The sequence below is a fragment of the Anolis carolinensis genome, unplaced genomic scaffold (genome assembly GCF_035594765.1).
Source record: "Anolis carolinensis isolate JA03-04 unplaced genomic scaffold, rAnoCar3.1.pri scaffold_7, whole genome shotgun sequence".
NCBI lineage: Eukaryota > Metazoa > Chordata > Lepidosauria > Squamata > Dactyloidae > Anolis > Anolis carolinensis.
The window spans coordinates 18,011,408-18,031,563 of record NW_026943818.1 but is presented as its reverse complement, the minus strand read 5'-3'; the positions used below and the strand labels follow the sequence as shown (position 1 = coordinate 18,031,563).

The following is a 20,156-nucleotide window of genomic DNA, read 5'->3' as shown; positions in this document are numbered from 1 at the left end:
ACGTTTCGCCCACATCTATGGCAGGCATCCTCAGAGGTTGTGAGGTATAGAATGGAGTGTTGTTGTATGTCTTTCAGGCTGTATGGCCATGTTCCAGAAGTATTCTCTCCTGACGTTTCGCCCACATCTATGGCAGGCATCCTCAGAGGTTGTGAGGTATAGAATGGAGTGTTGTTGTATGTCTTTCAGGCTGTATGGCCATGTTCCAGAAGTATTCTCTCCTGACGTTTCGCCCACATCTATGGCAGGCATCCTCAGAGGTTGTGAGGTATAGAATGGAGTGTTGTTGTATGTCTTTCGGGCTGTGTGGCCATGTTCCAGAAGTATTCTCTCCTGACATTTCGCCCACATCTATGACAGGCATCCTCGGAAGTTGTGAGGTATAGAATGGAGTGTTGTTGTATGTCTTTCGGGCTGTGTAGCCATGTTCCAGAAGTATTCTCTCCTGACGTTTCGCCCACATCTATGGCAGGCATCCTCAGAGGTTGTGAGGTATAGAATGGAGTGTTGTTGTATGTCTTTCAGGCTGTATGGCCATGTTCCAGAAATATTCTCTCCTGACGTTTCGCCCACATCTATGACAGGCATCCTCGGAAGTTGTGAGGTATAGAATGGAGTGTTGTTGTATGTCTTTCGGGCTGTGTAGCCATGTTCCAGAAGTATTCTCTCCTGACGTTTCGCCCACATCTATGACAGGCATCCTCGGAAGTTGTGAGGTATAGAATGGAGTGTTGTTGTATGTCTTTCAGGCTGTATGGCCATGTTCCAGAAGTATTCTCTCCTGACGTTTCGCCCACATCTATGGCAGGCATCCTCAGAGGTTGTGAGGTATAGAATGGAGTGTTGTTGTATGGCTTTCAGGCTGTATAGCCATGTTCCAGGAGTATTCTCTCCTGACATTTCGCCCACATCTATGGCAGGCATCCTCAGAGGTTGTGAGGTATGGAGAAAACTAAGCAAAGAGGTAAATATATATCTGTGGAAAGTCTAGGGTGAGAGAGGTCAGTGTGAATGTTGTAGTTAATCACCTAAATTAGCATTTATCTGCTGTCTTCTTCCTGCCTCTGGAGCATCCTTTGTTTAGAGTCATTAACTGCCCTTGGTTGATTCATGTCTGGAAATCCTCTGTTTTCAGAGTATTGCTTTTTATTTACTGTTCTGATTTTTGAGTTTTTTAATACTGGTGGCCAGATTTTGTTCATTTTCATGGTTTCCTCCTTTCTGTGAATTTCAATGGCTTCTCTATGTAGTCTGACACTAGTCAAAGAACATGAAAGGCACTGCAGACTCACTCAACCAGAGAAATCAGCCATAGCAGAGCACTCGATGAACCAACCTGGACACAGGATATTATCTGAGAACACAGAAATGCTGGACCACTCCAACAACTATCATGTCAGACTACATAGAGAAGCCATTGATTTTCACAACTTCAACAGAAAGGAGGAAACCATGAAAATGAACATGTTCATACGTTCTGCATCCTAAATCATGTCCTAGATATCCTTGTTACTACCTAAAAATAATTATTCTCCCATCACCCAGGGACATCTATGTTACTCTTCCGGGTCTTCTGAGTGCATTTCTCCAAAGTTTCTGGGCAGAAATAATAATACTCTGTAAAATATATATGGTGAAGTCCCGCAAAAGAAGCAGAATTGATTTGCAGTTCCTGCGTCTTGGCAGACGGGACCAGAGCCAGGCCGACTGGGTGTCTTTTAACATCTCTAAGTGGCTCGGCAGAATTGCTGCGCTTTGCCTTCTATGTTTGCTTGGTAAAAGTTTGGCTGCCAACAGAACTCTTCCAGGAGGAGCTGGAGCCAGGCTCGAGTGCTGCAAACTTTTTAGCAGCCCCATAACTGTGGGGCGGCTAAACTGTGGCTATTCACTCCTGGTGTTCAGAACATAGTCTTGTTTGTTTGGGACTCGTTGTTTTGATCTAATCTAGAATGTCAAGTAGAGGTTTCTTCCAGGGTTCTCCACTTTGCTTTTGTAGTCAAAGATCTTCACTGTTATCAAGCTCAGTTTCTTGAGCACATGCAAGTTCCTTGTGCATTAGGAAAATGGAAACATGTCTATCACTCATATTGTCTATTTTACCTCCAAGAAGGAGTTCTGTTGAACATATGTATTACAACTAGTAGTGTGCATTTGAATGGAATCGCTGTTCATTTTGTTTATTTTCATTCGTTTTGTATTTGTCCACGTTTCTGAAAACGTCTGTGGAAGTGGGCCACATACACATATACACATTTTCACTTTTATTATGTGCATAGATATGTATAAATAGATATATTTTGAAGTCTTTTGATGTTGCAAATGTTTCTGTGTTTTGCAGTTGAGGTTTTTTTCTCTCCAAGAGGACAAAATATGTGGGACGTTACTCTAAGAGAAGTGTAGTTAGTGCTTATTTGAATAATTAAATTAAAAACAGTACTGTATTGTGTCAGACAAATTGTACCATTTCAAAAAAAAAAAATCTACTGTATATACTTGAGTATAAGCTGAGTTTTTCAGCCCTTTTTTAGGGCTGAAAAAGCCCCCCTCGGCTTATATTTGGGTGAGGGTCCTGGTTGGCTTATATTCGGGTCGGCGTATACTTGAGTATACAGTAGAGTCTCACTTATCCAATGTAAAGGGGCCGGCAGAAGCTTGGATAAGCGAATATCTTGGATAATAAGGAGGGATTAAGGAAAAACCTATTAAACATTAAATTAAGTTATGATTTTACAAATTAAGCACCAAAACATCATGTTATACAACAAATTTGACAGAAAAAGTAGTTCAGTACACAGTAATGCTATGTAGTAATTACTGTATTTACGAATTTAGCACCAAAATAACATGATCTATTGAAAACATTGACTACAAAAATTCGTTGGAGAATCCAGAACATTGGATAAGTGAGACTCTACTGTATCTATAGATAAATATATTTTCAAGTCTTTTGATGTTGCGAATGTTTCCGTGTTTTGCAGTTGAGGTTTTTTCTCTCCAAGTGGACAAAATATGTGGGACGTTAGTCTAAGAGAAGTGTGGTTAGCACTTATTTGAATAATTAAACTAAAACCAGTGCTGTATAATATAATACTAATAATACAATATAATAATATTAATTATATATTATATTTTACATGTAATATTACTAATAATATTACAATATATTGATACAGTACAATATAGTAATTTATTACCAGTATTGTGCTATGCTAATAGTATAATATTGTATGTAAATTTTATTTGTAAACCGCTCTGAGTCCCCTTCGGGGTGAGAAGGGTGGCATATAAATGTAGCAAATAAATAAATCAATAAATAAATACAGTATTGTGTCAGATAAATTGTATCATTTCAAAAAAAAGATACTGTATATACTCGAGTATAAGCTGACCCGAATATAAGCTGAGGCACCTAATTTTACCACAAAAAATCTGGGAAAACATTGACTCCAGTATAAGCCGAGGGCGGTAAATTTCAGAAATAAAAATAGATACTAATAAAATTACATGAATTGAGGCATCAGTAGGTTAAATGTTTTTGAATATTTACATAAAGCTCAAATTTAAGATAAGACTCTCCAACTCGGATAAAATCATGATTCTCATCTTCTTTAATGTAAATGTGCTTATGTATCCTTTTAATAATAATAGTTGCAGAAACACCTTTGTGTGCCCTTTCTGAAGTTGCTTTGAAATAACAGGAGGTGGAAAGAGAATAATCTCTTTCTCACCTATATATTCTATTTTTTAAACTCTCCAGCTCCAGTTGGATTGTGGAAGTCCGCTGGCTAACACACCTGATGTCTCTGGCTCTGAGACGGTAATTCGGAGGTGCCATTCTTTGTGGCTGATGGAAAGCATCCAAATTTCTCACTCAGAAGCATCCAAATATTAATACTTTATAAGGTGCTATGCCTGCCAGTAATATCACTAGGATAGTTTCTGAAGGCATTTTCTCGTATTTATTTGGTTAAAACATTCTTAAAATAAAATGGAGGTCTGTGATCTTCAAAGCCAGATGCGGAGGTTCTGCCAGAACAAGTAGTTTAAATTCTGCTCTCTTTTCTATACAGCCTGTCAACTCTTGTTTGGTGCTGGTTTTCTTTGTTCTCCTTCCTCCTCATTTTGGATTGTGTTTCTTTTGAGATACATGACAAGTCCCTTATTAAAAAGTGTGGAACATAGCAAAAAGCTAAGTGGGACAGACTACTTGTTCTTCTAGCTCTTTAATGTGTCTTTTGATTAGTTCAAAAAGTCTTTTGTGTGGCTCAGTTGGTTAGTAGCCAGCTGCAATAAATCACCACTGACCGAGTCGTCATGAGTTCGAAGCCAGCTTGGGCCGGACTGAGCTCCCGACCATTAATAGTCTAGCTCAGGGGTCCCCAAACTACGGCCAACAAGTAGGAAATTTAGGTACCGCTTTATGCATGGATGCTAATTTAACTAATTTATGACACCATAAAAAAACTTCCAGCAGCATGTGGAAATGAATGAGGAAGTACTCCATTTAATAGCCTAGCTTGCTGTTGACTTATGCAGCCCGAAAGACAGTTGCATCTGTCGAGTAGGAAATTTAAGTATCACTTTATGCGGGGGAGGCTAATTTAACTAATTTATGACACCATAAAACCTTCCAGCAGCATGGGGAAGAATGAGGAAGTACTCCATCAGGACTCCAAGTGGATGGTGAAGTAATAATAACAATAATAATAATGTATTATATATATTATTATTTTATTATTTTATTGTATGACACAGCAAACAAGATAGATATGCTGGGTTTTGTATCACAAAATCACAAGTCGAACACTTCCCAAGTGTCTAGGACTCTGTGATGTATTTTCGGATGATGTGCGCAGATCCCAGTTGGGTGGCCTTTTGCAGTTGGCAGATCGTGATTTTGTCAATGTCTATTGTTTCCAAATGCTGGCTGAGATCTTTTGGCACGGCACCCAATTATTATCATTATTATCATTATTTTGTGGTTGTTGTTGTTGTTGTTTTATTCTGTTTACACTGTGTATTGCATTTTTAAAAATTTATATTTATATATGCACTTTATATTTCTGAGATCGCAACTTATAATGTGCACTTTGCTAATCTATTATTACCACCTCACTCTTTTTAATTCAGTGTTTTTAGTAAGTGTTTCATTATAACTGGTGCATGTTATTGTTTATTGATGTATTGTATATTGTTATTGTTTTGTATCTGATCTTTCTGTGAGCCGCCCCGAATCCCTCTCGGGGGAGATGGTGGCAGGATACAAATAAACTTATTATTATTATTATTATTATTATTATTATTATTATTAATAATAATAATAATAATTTTACATTTTAATTTTGTTGCTGGGCTTGTCCCCATGGTGGCAGGATACAAAAATAAAAGTAGTAGTTGTAGTAGTTGTTGTTATTATTATTCACACTTTTAGATATCAGTGTTTTTCATCAGCTTTTATTGTTTTAATATTGAGAAACATTCAATTGCATGCTCCCACATATACAGTAGAGCCGTGCTTATCCAACCTTCGCTTATGCAATGTTCTGTATAATTAATAATAATAATAATAATAATAATAATAATAATAATAATAATAATGTTATTTTTATACCCCGCCCCATCTCCCCGAGGGGACTCGGGGCGGCTTACATGGGGCCAAGCCCAGGCAATAAACAATATGAAACTCAACAGTAAAAACAAATCATAAACAGATAAAATCACATATACCAATACACAATAAACAAACATTATCCAATGGATCCACAGCTGTTTCTCTAGGCAGCAACATGCAGCGGGCCAGCACACCCAACAACAACACAAGTGCAGCCACGCTCCCAAACAAGTGGCAGACTTGTTGTAAAACATGATGTTGTGGTGCTTAATTTGTAAAATCATAACGTAATTTGACGTTTAATAGACTTATTATCCAACATTTTCACTTATCCAACATTCTGCCGGCCTGTTTATGTTGGATAAGTGAAACTCCACTGTACCTCTTTTGTGGCACAGCTCACACATGCCTTCCCCACTTTATGTCCAGCTTGAGTGCAGTGAAGCAGTATAATAATAATAATAATAATAATAATAATAATAATAATAATAATAATAATAACTTTATTTTTATATCCCGCTCCCATCTCCCCAGAGGGGACTCGGGGTGGCTCACATGGGGACAAGCCCAGTTTCAACATACAATAAAATGCAGCATAATTAAACCAATGTAAAACAGGTAAAATAGTAGAAACATACAAACCAGCATAAAACATCAACATCAAAACATTAGAACATTAGAGTCTGAACATAATATACAAACTGTAAGAATTCAGCAGACTCTACAAGAGGGATTTAAAGATCTCATTACAGAGTTCAATCAATAAGAGTGGAGTGTGATAAAGTGCAGTAGTTGTGGCAACTAATAACGAACCGGAACTATTTATTCGAATGCACATCGAAATAACCATGTTTTAAGGTCCTAGAAAACCCTGCTCTTATTTTTCCTTTCTTTTAAAAAAATCATTTTGTTCTGTATTTACACAGCTGTCCATTTTGCCTCCCTTCCAACCAACCTTTGCGGAGGCGGGCAAAGTGTCGCAGGAGCCACCGGCCAGATCAAAGCCGCTTTCTGGCTCGCAAAATGGCGCCCACCGCTCTTCCTTTTGCCTCTTGCATCGCAGTCCACACTCCCGTCATTGAAAGAAAGCTGGCTTTTAATGAAGCAACAGCTGGAGAGCCTTATTTATATTAAAACGATAAAAGTGGCACGTGCTACGTACGAATTGTGTGTTGTTGTTAAAACAAATAAGGCGTCTGTTAAAGCGACCATGGGTTGTTGCAAGCAGCTGTGCGGTTCAGCTGTTGGCCCATTAAGATCTGAGCAACCCTTCCAGCGACGTGTGTGTTTTCTGGAGTGAAATCTCAAGCTCCTTGGCCACCCAGGATCCTTCAAGCATCCATGTGTCAAAACACTAGGCCTGGGATGATATTATGCAGGGATTGTGGGGTGCGTCCCTCCTTTCTCCTCCATTCAGTTCTCGCCGGTTGTTGTGACTTCTCCTACTTTGCCCCACTGTGGTTGTTTGTGTGGCTGGAGAAGGTCTCACAGTGTAAGACAATTACCTTCAAAGGGTCCTGGCTGTGGTGGAGGCTCCTTCTTTGGAGGCTTTTAAGCAGAGGCTGGATGGCCATCTGTCAGGGGTGCTTTGAACGTGATTACCTGCTACTTGGCAGGGGGTTGGACTGGATGGCCCATGAGGTCTCTTCCAACTCTACTATTCTATGATTCTATAATTCAGTTCAAATCAGATAATCTGTATTTTATAGGCATTGCGGAAGAGGCCCAAGTGAGGCCTAACTCTGCCTGTCCCCTGGGCTGAGTGGGTTGCTAGGAGACCAAGTGGGCGGAGTTTAGCCTTCTAACTGGCAGCAATTGGATAAAAACAATTCTTCCTCTCCCTCTAATTAGGACTTTATTTTTCTTTTCTTTTTGTTGTATGAACATAGAGGCACGGATGAGGGGTTGTGCTGCCAAGTTTAGTGTTTCTGGGATGTGTAGTTTTGTTGTTTTGTCCTAGACCGAAATTTCATTACCCTTTTATATATATAGATATTGTAGCAATAGTATCACTGTCTACCAATTTGTCTCTTGGCCCAGCCGACAAAATACTATACAGCATGTGTTTAGATTGTGTTACCTCCTTACCCGAACCTGCTCAAGTTTTGAGAGTTTACTTTTTTCTTAGTTCCACCTCTCAGAGATCTATCTGGAGAGGACCTTCATGGTGGCTGCTCTCGGGTTTATTATAGACAAGCTCATGTGTCTCCCATTTCTCTTCCAGCACCAGCCCTCCTTACTGTTGTGTAGACTTGCATTCGTTGCGGACCGGAGAAATGGTCAAATCTGTGCAGTTCAAGACACCTATTTATGACCTCCACTGCAACAAAAGGTACATTTATTTACAATATTTATATCCCACCTTTCTCTACCCCGAGGGGGATTCAAGGCTGCTTACCTTCTTACCTTTTATTGTTTTAATATTGAGAAACATTCAATTGCATGCTCTTCCTGTTCCAATCCTGCGGAGTGCAGCAGCTATGGCCAGCGAAATGCCTCAATTGTTGGACATACTTCTATGAAATCTCTCCTACTGTCAAAAATTCCTTTTTATGTTCCATTGAAATCTCCTCCAATAATTTAAAATGGTTAGGCCTGGTCCTAGTCTCTGGGCCATCAAAGAACAAACCTACACAAATTAGAGGGTGGTTGTGTGTATTCCAGGCTGTCTGGCCATGTTCCAGAAGCATTCTCTCCTGACGTTTTGCCCACATCTATCAGAGATTGTGAAGTACAGTATATGGAGAAACATTAGTGCTATGTAAATCAGTCAGGGGCAGCTAACGACTCCCCAGGCCAGGATATGAAGCTTGCAAGGCCATTTAATATTATTATATTGTATTATTAGTATTATATTGTATTACGAAATAATATTAATATGTGCAAATACAATATATTATAATATTATATATTATTGTAAATTATATTGTATATATGTACATATGTATATATGCATGTGTAAAACAATACAAAATACTTGAGCCATTCATCCACAAAAACCTTGCACATATACAGTAGAGTCTTACTTATCCAAGATAAACGGGCTGGCAGAACCTTGGATAAGTGAAAATCTTGGATAATAAGGAGGGATTAAGAAAAAAAGCCTATTAAACATAAAATGACATTATGATGATTTTACAAATGAAGCACCAAAACATCATGTTTTACAAGAAATTGACAGAAAAAGCAGTTCAATACACAGTCATGTTATAGAGTAATTACTGTACAGTAGAGTCTCACTTATCCAGTATTCACTCTGGATTATCCAACACAGTCTGCCTTTTAGTAGTCATTGTTTTTGTAGTCAATCTTTTCAATATGTGTGATGTTTTGGTGCTAAATTCGTAAATACAGTAATTACTACATAGCATTGTTGTGTTTTGAACTGCTTTTTCTGTCAAATTTGTTGTAAAACGTGGCATGTTGCCCAATTCTAAAACATCTCCCCAGTTACTCTCTCCTTGATTTTTTAAAAGTATATATTTTGTTGTCCTTGTGCTTCATGTCCTGGTAATCGTTTTAAGTGATTTATTACATAAACCCTGTTCCCTTTCCTGTCCATCCTGCCTCTTAATTCCATTGTGTAGCGGGTGGGTGAATAAACAAAAACACTTTTAGCAAATAAGGCAGGGCTGTTAGGCCTGGCAGATTTGCAATGAAAAAACAGAAATGTGATTATTTTTCAGGATGAAACACTTTTTTAGATTAATGTGCTGCTGGGTGCCTTTAGTGGATTTTCTCTTTAGAGTTGCTGGGGAGAAATGAATCCTTTTTTAATAGTACAACCCCCCCCCCCTTTGAATAAATTGTATAAAGTCTAACATCAATTTTATTAAAAAGTCACAAGCTCCCCCCCCCCAAAGCACATAATTGTTAGCAATTTTGCGTTCTTCCAAGATGACCAATGAAAGTTAATGTAGTCATGCATTGGGTTGCTGTGAGTTTTCCGGGCTGCCTGGCCATGTTCCAGAAGCATTCTCTCCTGACGTTTCACCCACATCTATGGCAGGCATCCTCAGAGGTTGTGAAGAATATCATATAGGATTGTTGTATGTATTCCGGGCTGTCTGGCCATGTTCCAGAAGCATTCTCTCCTGATGTTTCACCCACATCTGTGGCAGGCATCCTCAGAGGTTGTGAGATCTGATGGAAACTAAATAAGTGGGGTTTATATCTATATATATACTAGCTGTGCCCGGCCATGCGTTGCTGTGGCGAAGTATGGTGGTATGGGAAATAAAGTATCTTATATTATCTGCTTAGAACTGGATTATATGAGGCCCCTTCTACACAGCTGTATAAAATGCACACTGAAGTGGATTATATGGCAGTGTGGAGTCAAGATAATCCAGTGCAAAGCAGATAATATAAGATTATAAATGGGTTATATAGCTGTGTGGAAGGACCTTGAGTCTGCACTGCCATATAATCCAGTTAAAATCAGATAATCTGTATTTTAAAGATAGTGTGGAAGAGGCCTAAGTGAGGCCTAACTCTGCCTGTCCCCTGGGCTGAGTGGGTTGCTAGCTGACCAAGTGGGCGGAGCTTAGCCTTCTAACTGGCAGCAATTGGACAAAAACAATTATTCCTCTCCCTCTAATTAGGACTTTATTTTTCTTTTCTTTTTGTTGTATGAATGTAGAGGCATGGATGAGGGGTTGTGCTGCCAAGTTTAGTGTTTCTGGGATGTGTAGTTTTGTTGTTTTGTCCTAGGCCGAAATTTCATTATCCTTTTATATATATAGATACTTGTGGAATAATGTCCAGGGTGGGAGAAAGAATTCTTGTCTGTTTGAGGAAAAAGTGAATGTTGCAACTGATCACCTTGATTAGCATTGAACGACCTTGCAGCTTCAAAGCCTGGCTGCTTCTTGCCTGGGGGGAATCCTTTGTTGGGAGGTGTTAGCTGGCCCTGATTGTTTCCTGTCTGGATTTCCCCTTTTTTCTGTTGTTCTTTATTTACTGTCCTCAGGAAGCCATGAAAATGAACAAAATCTGGCTACCAGCATTTCAAATCAAATCAAATCACGTTTTATTGATTTGCCTATCGGTTTTATTGATTTGCCTATGCGTATCAAAACATTTAACACATAGACATACGTACAACATAACCCGTGGCTACCAGTATTTAAAAACTCTTTAATCAGGGCAGTAAATAAAGAACAAAATTCAAAATACAGGGGAATTCCAGACAGGCTTTGAAGCTGCAAGATCATTCAATGCTAATCAAGGTGATCAGTTGCGACATTCACACTTGCCTCCAACACACAAGAGTTTTTTCTCCCACCCTAGACATCTATAAACCCCACTTGCCTAGTTTCCAACAGACCTCACAACCTTTGAGGATGCCTGCCATAAATGTGGGTGAAACTTCAGGAGAGAATGGTTCTGGAACATGGCCATACAGGCTGGAAAACTCACAACAACCCAAAGTTATTTTTTTGTGTCAAAAAAGTTAATGTTGTCATGTGTTTCCTTGTAATATGAACATAATTTTAATGGGTAATAGAGCAGGCATGGGCAAATCTCGGCCCTTCAAGTTTTTTGGACTTAAATTCCCAGCTTTGGCAATATAGTTTTTATTTATTTCTTAAGGAAATTCCCAGCTTTTGGGTCTTGGAGGGCCAAAGTTTGCCCATGCCTGGTGTAGAGGAAGAAGCCATCAAAAGGCGTGTTTAATTTGAGTATTTTGATATTTTAACCATTCTTCCTTTTGTCTTTTCAGGATTCTTGTTGTCGTCTTGCAAGAGAAAATAGCTGCCTTTGACAGCTGTACCTTCACCAAGAAGTTCTTTGTCACAAGTAAGTTGTCTGTTGGTCTACCTTTCACATTTCGTATCATTTAGAAGCTTACATGGAGTCAATGCAAATCTTGATCACCGACTTTGGTCTGTACAGCCTGTGAAATACTTTCTGGTTCCTTTTGCCACCGATCTGGGAGCTATTGTTGATGTGTTGAACATCTACTATTCTTAATAATGTGGGAATTAATTCTGCAGGAATCCCTGCTGAAAGGTATAATAGATTTCCCCAGAGACATGTGACGTTACACTGCGCCCATTCATTCCCCTTAGATTGTCCTGATATGCAACACCCATTCATTCCCATTGGAGTGTCACCTTTTGCTCCTTGTTGTTTCCAGCCTGTCAACAACCGTCATTTCACTGTCATGACGAGTTTAATTTAGTTTCAGAAGTTATGATCCTGACTTTCTTTTAGTAGAACGTATTCCAAGATGTATTTGCAGTGAGACATATGCTGGACTTCGTATCACAAAATCACAAGTCGAACACTTCCCAAGTGTCTAGGACTGTGTGATGTATTTTCGGATTATTATTATTATTATTATTATTATTATTTTATAACACAGCAAACAAGATAGATATGCTGGATTTCATATCACAGAATCCCAAGTCGAACACTTCCCAAGTGTCTAGGACTGTGTGATGTATTTTCGGATGATGCACGCAGATTCCAGTCGGGTGGCCTTTTGCAGTTGGCAGATCGTGATTTTTTCAATGTCTATTGTTTCCAAATGCTGGCTGAGATCTTTTGGCACGGCACCCAATGTGCCGATCACCACCGGGACCACCTGCACTGGTTTCTTCCAGAGCCTTTGCAGTTTGATCTTGAGGTCCTGATAGCGGCTGAGTTTTTCCTGTATTTTTTCGTCAATTCAACTGTCACCTGGTATGGCGACATCAATAACCCAAACTATTTTTCCACAGTCTGGATTTGAAAGTCCCACAGTATTTTTTATTTATTATTATTATTATTATTATTATTTTATTATGACACAGCAAACAAGATAGATATGCTGGATTTCGTATCACAAAATTACAAGTCGAACACTTCCCAAGTGTCTAGGACTGTGTGATGTATTATTATTATTATTATTATTATTATTATTATTATTATTATTTCTATTCCACCTTTTACCTTGTTCGACACTCAAAATAACTTACAACAAATTTTAAAAACATATTGTTAAACATTCACAAATGTAGAAAGTTCAGAAGACTGATCGTTTGTTTTAAAAAGCCAAATTAAAATGTGAACTATGAAACACACATGAACACGTTCGCACAACAATTAGCAAGATCTGGCACATTGTTTGGATGGGACAGGCCTTATACAAATCAATCATTTTTTTTTTAAAGTATTCACTCGTCTGTAAAATTAAGCCCGGGAAGTTGCGATCTTACTTATCTAAGCTCACACTAATTTTTTCCCCTTAAAAGGAAAGCTATAGCCAAGTAGGCTTAAAATTAAAGGAGTGAGCTTGAATTTGCTCAGTCTAAAGTAGTTCAACATAGTGCAAGCCTGTTTTAAAACTATAATCAGCAGCTTTTCTTGACAGAGGAAAAAAAATAAGATTGCTTTGCGGAGTAATCTTAAAGTTGCCAATAGGTGTCAGTTTCTCCCTGCATTACGGCTTTAGGATACCAAGAAAGGAAGAATCTGCTTTCTGCTTGGCTTGAGATGAGCCTGGATTTTGAAGTCACACTCTGATTCTTCTTTTGTGTATTATTTTACTCTATTATTATTAAAAGGATACATAAGCACATTGACATTGAAGAAGATGAGAATCATGATTGGATCAGAGTTGGACAGTCTTATCTATGTAAATATTCAAAAACATTGAACCTACTGATGCCTCAGTTAATGTAATTTTATTGGTATCTATTTTTATTTCTGAAATTTGCTGCTCTCGGCTTATACTGGAGTCAAGGTTTTCCCAGTTTTTGTGTGGAAAAATTAGGTGCCTCGGCTTATATTCGGGTCGGCTTATACTTGAGTATATACGGTAATTATAATATTATAATATATTGTATTTGCATATAATTTTAATAATATTATTTTGTAATACAATATAATACTAACAATACAATATAATAATATTAATTATATATTATATATTACATGTAATATTATTAATAATATTACAATATATAGATATAGTACAATATGGTAATTTATTGCCAGTATTGTGCTATGCTAATACAGTAGAGTCTCACTTATCCAACACTCGCTTATCCAACGTTCTGGATTATCCAACGCATTTTTGTAGTCAGTGTTTTCAATACATCATGATATTTTGGTGCTAAATTCATAAACACAGTAATTACTACATAGCATTACTGTGCATTGAACTACTTTTTCTGTCCAATTTGTTGTATAACATGATGTTTTGGTGCTTAATTTGTAAAATCATAACCTAATTTGATGTTTAATAGGCTTCTCCTTAATCACTCCTTATTATCCAACATATTCGCTTATCCAACGTTCTGCCGGCCTGTTTATGTTGGATAAGTGAGATTCTACTGTAGATACCAATAAAATGACATTAATTGAGTCATCAGTAGGTTAAATGTTTTTGAATATTTATATAAAGCTCAAATTTAAGATAAGGCTGTCCAACTCTGATCCAATGATTATTCTCATCTTCTTATATAGATATAGTACAATATGGTAATTTATTGCCAGTATTGTGCTATGCTAATAATATAATATTGTATGTAAATTTAATTTGTAAGCTGTTCTGAGTCCCCTTCGGGGTGAGAAGGGCGGGATATAATTGTATTAAATATGAAATAAATAAATTTCTTACTCATCCGGTGCAACTGTATTTCGAGCTGCTTAGATCAACAGCAAGCCAGGCTATTTAATAGCCGGGCGCTCAATGTGACCTGGGCTGTTTTCGAACTCATGACCCGGCCCATGTTAATGAGAGAGAAATATTATTAGTGCAATTTCTATTTTTAATGCCATGGTAATATCAATGCTTTTCAGTCGCTTTTCATGCCCCCTTGATTTGTACATAAGATGACAGACAGATAATATATATATATATATATTCATCCAATATTAGCATAATATATTGCACTTTATCTATTTAAAATTTGTAACTCATAATGTGCACCTTGCTTATCCGCTATTGCAACCTCATTGTTTTTAATTCGATGTTTTAATACCACGTTGTGTTTTTTCGGCTGCTGTGTATATATTATTATTGGTTTTTATTATTGTTCTTTGATGTTTCATATTTTATTTTATCATTGTTTTGTATCTGATTTTGCTGTAAGCTGCCCCAAGTCCCCTTCGGGGGAGATGGAGGTGGGATATAAATAAACTTATTATTATTATTATTATTATTATTATTATTATTATTATTATTATTATTATTGTTCCTTCCTTTTGGACGAGGTCAGCTATTTAAATATGACGGCAATGTGTTTGTGCCTAGTAATAGGTGACATTCCACTTTGTACAATTCTTGTCCACCTTGTATCGCTGCATTTTTAATCTCCGGGGAGAAAGATGATCAACGAGGGCCATTATCTGGCACCGATTTTGTATTGATGCCATCGTGCTTAGTCCCCAAAGAGAGGCTATTTTCTTGGAAAATTTCCTTTGCTTACTTTGCTCTGAATTTAAAAGGATAATTCTGCTTGGAATATGTCAACATATATGAACCCATTCATTATTAATGTAAGAGTAGTGCTCATTCTCTTCCGTGGGACTGAGCATGGAGTATTTTTTTTAAGGAAAGTAAGAGAATATTTTGGCCAGTTGGCTGACTTGAATTTTTTTTAAAAAGAGACAGAATCGCGTTGACTTTTAAAAAACCTGTCCTGTCTCGCAGGGGTGAGTGTTGTTGCATTTTCCCTATATGCAGCTGTCTTTGATTAGGAAACCACTTTAAACTCCACTTGCCCTGTTTGTTTTGAGGTTGAAAAAGTTTTGTCATAGGCAGCTGAGCGGCCGGAGGATGCTTGCGCAGGAAATACTGTATATACTCGAGTATAAGCCTAGTTTTTCAGCCCTTTTTTAGGACTGAAAAAGCCCCTCTCGGCTTATACTCAGGTGAGGGTCCTGGTTGGTTTATACACGAGTATATATGGTACATTTATTATTTTTCTCTATTTTTATTGGTATTATTATATTTATTATTTTACTCTATTATTATTGTTAGTATTACATTTATTTTACTCTATTTTTATTATTAATAATACATTTATTATTTCACTCTGATATTATTATTATTATTATTATTGCATTTATTATTTTACTCTATTTATTATTACATTTATTATTTTACTCTTATTATTGTTAGTATTACATTTATTTTACTCTATATTTATTATTAATAATACATTTATTATTTCACTCTGATATTATTATTGTTAGTACAGTAGAACCTCACTTATCCAAGCTAAACGGGCCGACAGAAGCTTGGATAAGCGAATATTTTGGATAATAAGGAGGGATTAAGGAAAATCCTATTAAACATCAAATTAGGTTATGATTTTACATATTAAGCACCAAAACATCATGTTATACAACAAATTTGACAGGAAAAGTAGTTCAATATGCAGTAATGCTATGTTGTAATTACTGTATTTACGAATTTAGCACCAAAATATCACGATATATTGAAACATTGACTGCAAAAATGGCTTGGATAATCCAGAAGCTTGGATAAGCGAGGCTTGGATAAGTGAGGCTCTACTGTATTACATTTATTTTACTCTATTTTTATTATTAATAATACATTTGTTATTTCACTCTGATATTATTATTGTAGGTATTATATTTATTATTTTACTCTCTTATTATTAAAAGGATACATAAGGGCATTTACACTGAAGAAGATGAGAATAATGTTTTGTTGTGCCAGCTGTCCGCTCTAGTTTGTAGTGCGGTTTTCTTGTACTGGTTTTTTGTCTGCTGTGCTTTGATAATAATAATAATTATTGCTTGCTCCTGGGCTGCAAGGATCAGGCCTTCTGTCTCCTTCTTCAGGGTCCCATTCGTGAGCCATAGCCAGGTCTTCTCCTTATCAGCTTTTCCTTCATTTTTGTCAAGGAACTTTCCATGCAATGTTTTGTTGTGCCAGCTGTCAGCTCTAGTTTGTAGTGCGGTTTTCTTGTACTGGTTTTTTGTCTGCTGTGCTTTGAGGAGTTTCTGATTTTTGACTTCAATCAAAGCAGGTTATGATGATGATGATGATGATGATGATGATGATGATGATGATGATGATGATGATTTTGATTGTAACTCCTGAAGCAGTGGCAGCAGCGGCAGCAGGGATGAGTAGAAATGGGTAAAAATCAATTTCTGAAGTGTTGCATGAGTCTAGATGTGATCCACGGTCAAGGAGAGGGGGAAAGTGAAGGTCTTTCAAGAAAGGTACTATGTGGAAACATGGGGATACTGGTAAACATAAAATCAGAATGAAAAGGACTGGACATTCTCAATGTCCAGGGACATTTTTGCCTTCTTGGGTGAGCCTTAATTCCTTGCCCAAGCCAATGTTCTGCCAAGATCAGTCCCCGGCGTTTGCACTTCAAGGACCTTCTGTGCTTGAGATCAAGGGAGCAAAGGCTTGTCCCTATGTAGACCGTGGTTAGGCGCTAGTTTAGACAGCATCATATGTTTCTCATAAGGCCTTGCCAAAGTACCCCCGGAATGTGTCTTCTGGCGTTGGCGTCTTGGTTGGAGTCCTTCAGCGGGGAGGTCAAGGGCAGAAGTAAACGGGAGGAAGTCTAAGAACAATGGAAGATGCTCCAGGCTGGGAGAGGGATGGCATTCCCATAGGGCCCTTCATCTCCAAAGGGAATTTGTAAACACATTTGCAAACTCTATTACTTCATACCCTTTATAAACAGAGTTTAATTTATCCTTTCTTTCTTGAGGAATAAACAAAATATTAGTTGAAAGGACTCGACGGTTTGTTTGTCATCTTCTGGTCATAAACAGTGTCTCGCAACAAAGCATTCCCTCCTATCCTTTATTTATGCTGTTCCCGTTCTACACCTCTGTTTGTCTCGACCCATTCCCTTTTTGGTCAGATTATCTAGCAGATGGGAAGTTCTTGTGGGCAGGCCTTTGATGTCTTAATGTAATCGTGTGCTTTGTGTGCAGAGCAGCGTCTTTCATGCTCATTCAATTCTGTAAACTGTAAGAGTTTGGCAAAGTTTATCCCTTTGGTGGGAGCATCAAGCATCTTCAGGGTTCATAGCTTGCTTGCCAGAGTTATGTTTTGCACACAGAAGGTTACAGATGGCAGCATCTGAATTCTGCCATTCCCTCATCATTTGTCATCTTTGAGCAGTGCCAGTTGGGCATGGTGGGAGCTTAGAAACGTATTGGCAATCTCTTTCAAAAGCAGCTGAAAACGATGACAGCCATTGCTCATTATTGGTGCTTTCAGATGCTTAAATGGGGCAAGTATATACGTAGCTAAAGTGGATTTCAGTGTGCATGGCAGTGGTCTGAATCTCTAGGCTCTGCTGTGCAATTTGAGTCCAGATTGCTTGAGAAATTTTGTTTCCAGCCATCCAACATGGCTGCAGTAGGCAGTATTGCATCCGCACTGAAGGACAGGAAAGTCTTTAAGACTGAAATAAAACGACTGAAAAGGATTTCACGAGAAACACAAAACCAGTGTAAATGGGACAAGATGAAATGAATGATGGATGTCACTGGCATACATTGTAAAACCATAGAGAATGGATATTGAGAAAAGAAGGTGATATGCAAAAATCTTATCCTTCCTTTTTGTGGGGAGGTAGGAAGAGTGATAAGCCATTTGAACCGTTTATTGGTTTACATTGTGTGTTGAGAAGATGGGATGTATATTTGTATTGCCGAAGGCTTTCATGGCCGGAATCATTGGGTTGCTGTGAGTCTTTTGGGCTGTATGGCCACGTTCCAGAAGCTTTCTCTCCTCACGTTTCACCCACATATGTGGCAGGCATCCTTAGAGGTTGTGAAGTATGTTAGAAACCAGGCAAGGGAGGTTTATACATCTGTGTAAAGTCCAGGGTGGGAGTAAGAACTCTTGTCTCTTGGAGGCAGGTATGGATGTTGTGGGTGAAATTCCGGAGAGAAAGCCTTGCGACTGACCAGAATGTCTGGATTAAGCCTCAGCTTGTCCATCACAGCCAGGCACTGGTTCAGGATCCGGGGAGCTTTTTTGGATTTAAGTGGGAAAGAGTAATAGAGGGCTGGGTTACCAACAATACTACAAGGTCCTGGTCTAGTGCTCATGATTTCATAGCAAGGTGCGGACACTGCTTGTTATTTTTCTCTGAAAAACTACTCCTTAAAGGCAGGGCTGCAGTCACTAGGATTTTACGTATGTGCTTTGATTTCTCGAACAGCAGAGAGTCCACACAGACCCCCAGGAGTTTTCTAGTGTTCCGATCAAAAACAAAACAAAATTGAGACCGGCTGCTCTAATGGATACCCTTAGGTGCATCTAGAGAAGTCTGACTGTAGTGGGCAAGTTGACTTTTCCAGAGATGCTGGTCTGATGTAAGTGTCTTCATTAAGCGGTTCAAAAAAAAAAAAAATCTGAAGATCTAAGGATCACATTTGTGGAAAATTAATGTGTCTGTGCACCATTTGCTATACTAAGACTGTATCTCCCAACTTCTAAATAAGTTCTTTAGCTGCTCCTAACATTGTACGCATGCCATTGTTATATCTACAGAAATGCCCTCCACGTATCCCAGAGAGCATGGAAGTGAAGCAGGTGGTTGTGTGAAATCTTGTTTTATTTTGGAAGAAGTATGCTCCATTATTCTCAGGGGTACCTTGTCTATTTTTCAGGTTGCTATCCTTGCCCAGGGCCAAACATGAACCCCATCGCCCTAGGAAGCCGGTGGCTAGCATATGCTGAAAACAAGGTAAGGAATCGGTCAGTCCGTTCATGGTCTATTCTTGTACCCATACGCTAGGAAAGCTTTGCCAGGGATATATAACTTTGTGCATGTTTCTTGGGTAACCCTTGTTATCCACAGCCAGAATGGATAATGGGATGTGCTGGCCAGAGTGATAAGAGTTGTAGTCCAATACAGAGGTCATATAATGTAGTCCAATACAGAGGTCATATAATGTAGTCCAATACAGAGGTCATATGATGTAGTCCAATACAGAGGTCATATAATGTAGTCCAATACAGAGGTCATATAATGCAGTCCAATACAGAGGTCATATAATGTAGTCCAATACAGAGGTCATATGATGTAGTCCAAACAGAGGTCATATAATGTAGTCCAATACAGAGGTCATAGAATGTAGTCCAATACAGAGGTCATATAATGTAGTCCAATACAGAGGTCATATAATGTAGTCCAATACAGAGGTCATATAATGTAGTCCAATACAGAGGTCATATAATGTAGTCCAATACAGAGGTCATAGAATGTAGTCCAATACAGAGGTCATATATTATCATATAATGATATAGTACAATATAGTAATTTAATGCTTATATTGTGCTATGCTAATAATATATTGTATTTACATTTGATTTGTAAGCCACTTCGGGGTGAAAAGAGCGGGATATAAATGTAGCAAATAAATAAATAATAAATAAATACATCTGGAGGCACACACAATTGGGGAAAGCTAATGGGTCACCATGCTGCAGCCATACTATGTCTTTCCCTGGCTTCATGTTGGATAGGTTGAAATAGTTTGATCAGATTTCTTCAAATGTACTTGTGGGAGGACTTCCAGCTTTCAAATTTTC

The 20,156-nt window shown here is 38.1% G+C and overlaps 1 protein-coding gene across 7 annotated transcripts in view; it reads left to right on the top strand.

Annotated features, from left to right (window-relative positions):
- The window catches only part of bcas3 (BCAS3 microtubule associated cell migration factor), a 423,910-nt gene that overhangs the window by 44,460 nt on the left and 359,294 nt on the right, over positions 1-20,156 (top strand). For all 7 annotated transcript variants that reach the window (XR_010000122.1, XR_010000121.1, XR_010000123.1 and 4 more), the window contains exons 8-10: positions 7,836-7,943; positions 11,337-11,413; positions 19,232-19,308. Coding sequence is in view for 4 of the 7 variants with exons in the window: in XM_062959513.1 (XP_062815583.1) it covers positions 7,836-7,943; positions 11,337-11,413; positions 19,232-19,308 (262 nt within the window). In the remaining 3 variants the exon portion in view is untranslated. The remainder of the gene's footprint in view (positions 1-7,835; positions 7,944-11,336; positions 11,414-19,231; positions 19,309-20,156) is intronic.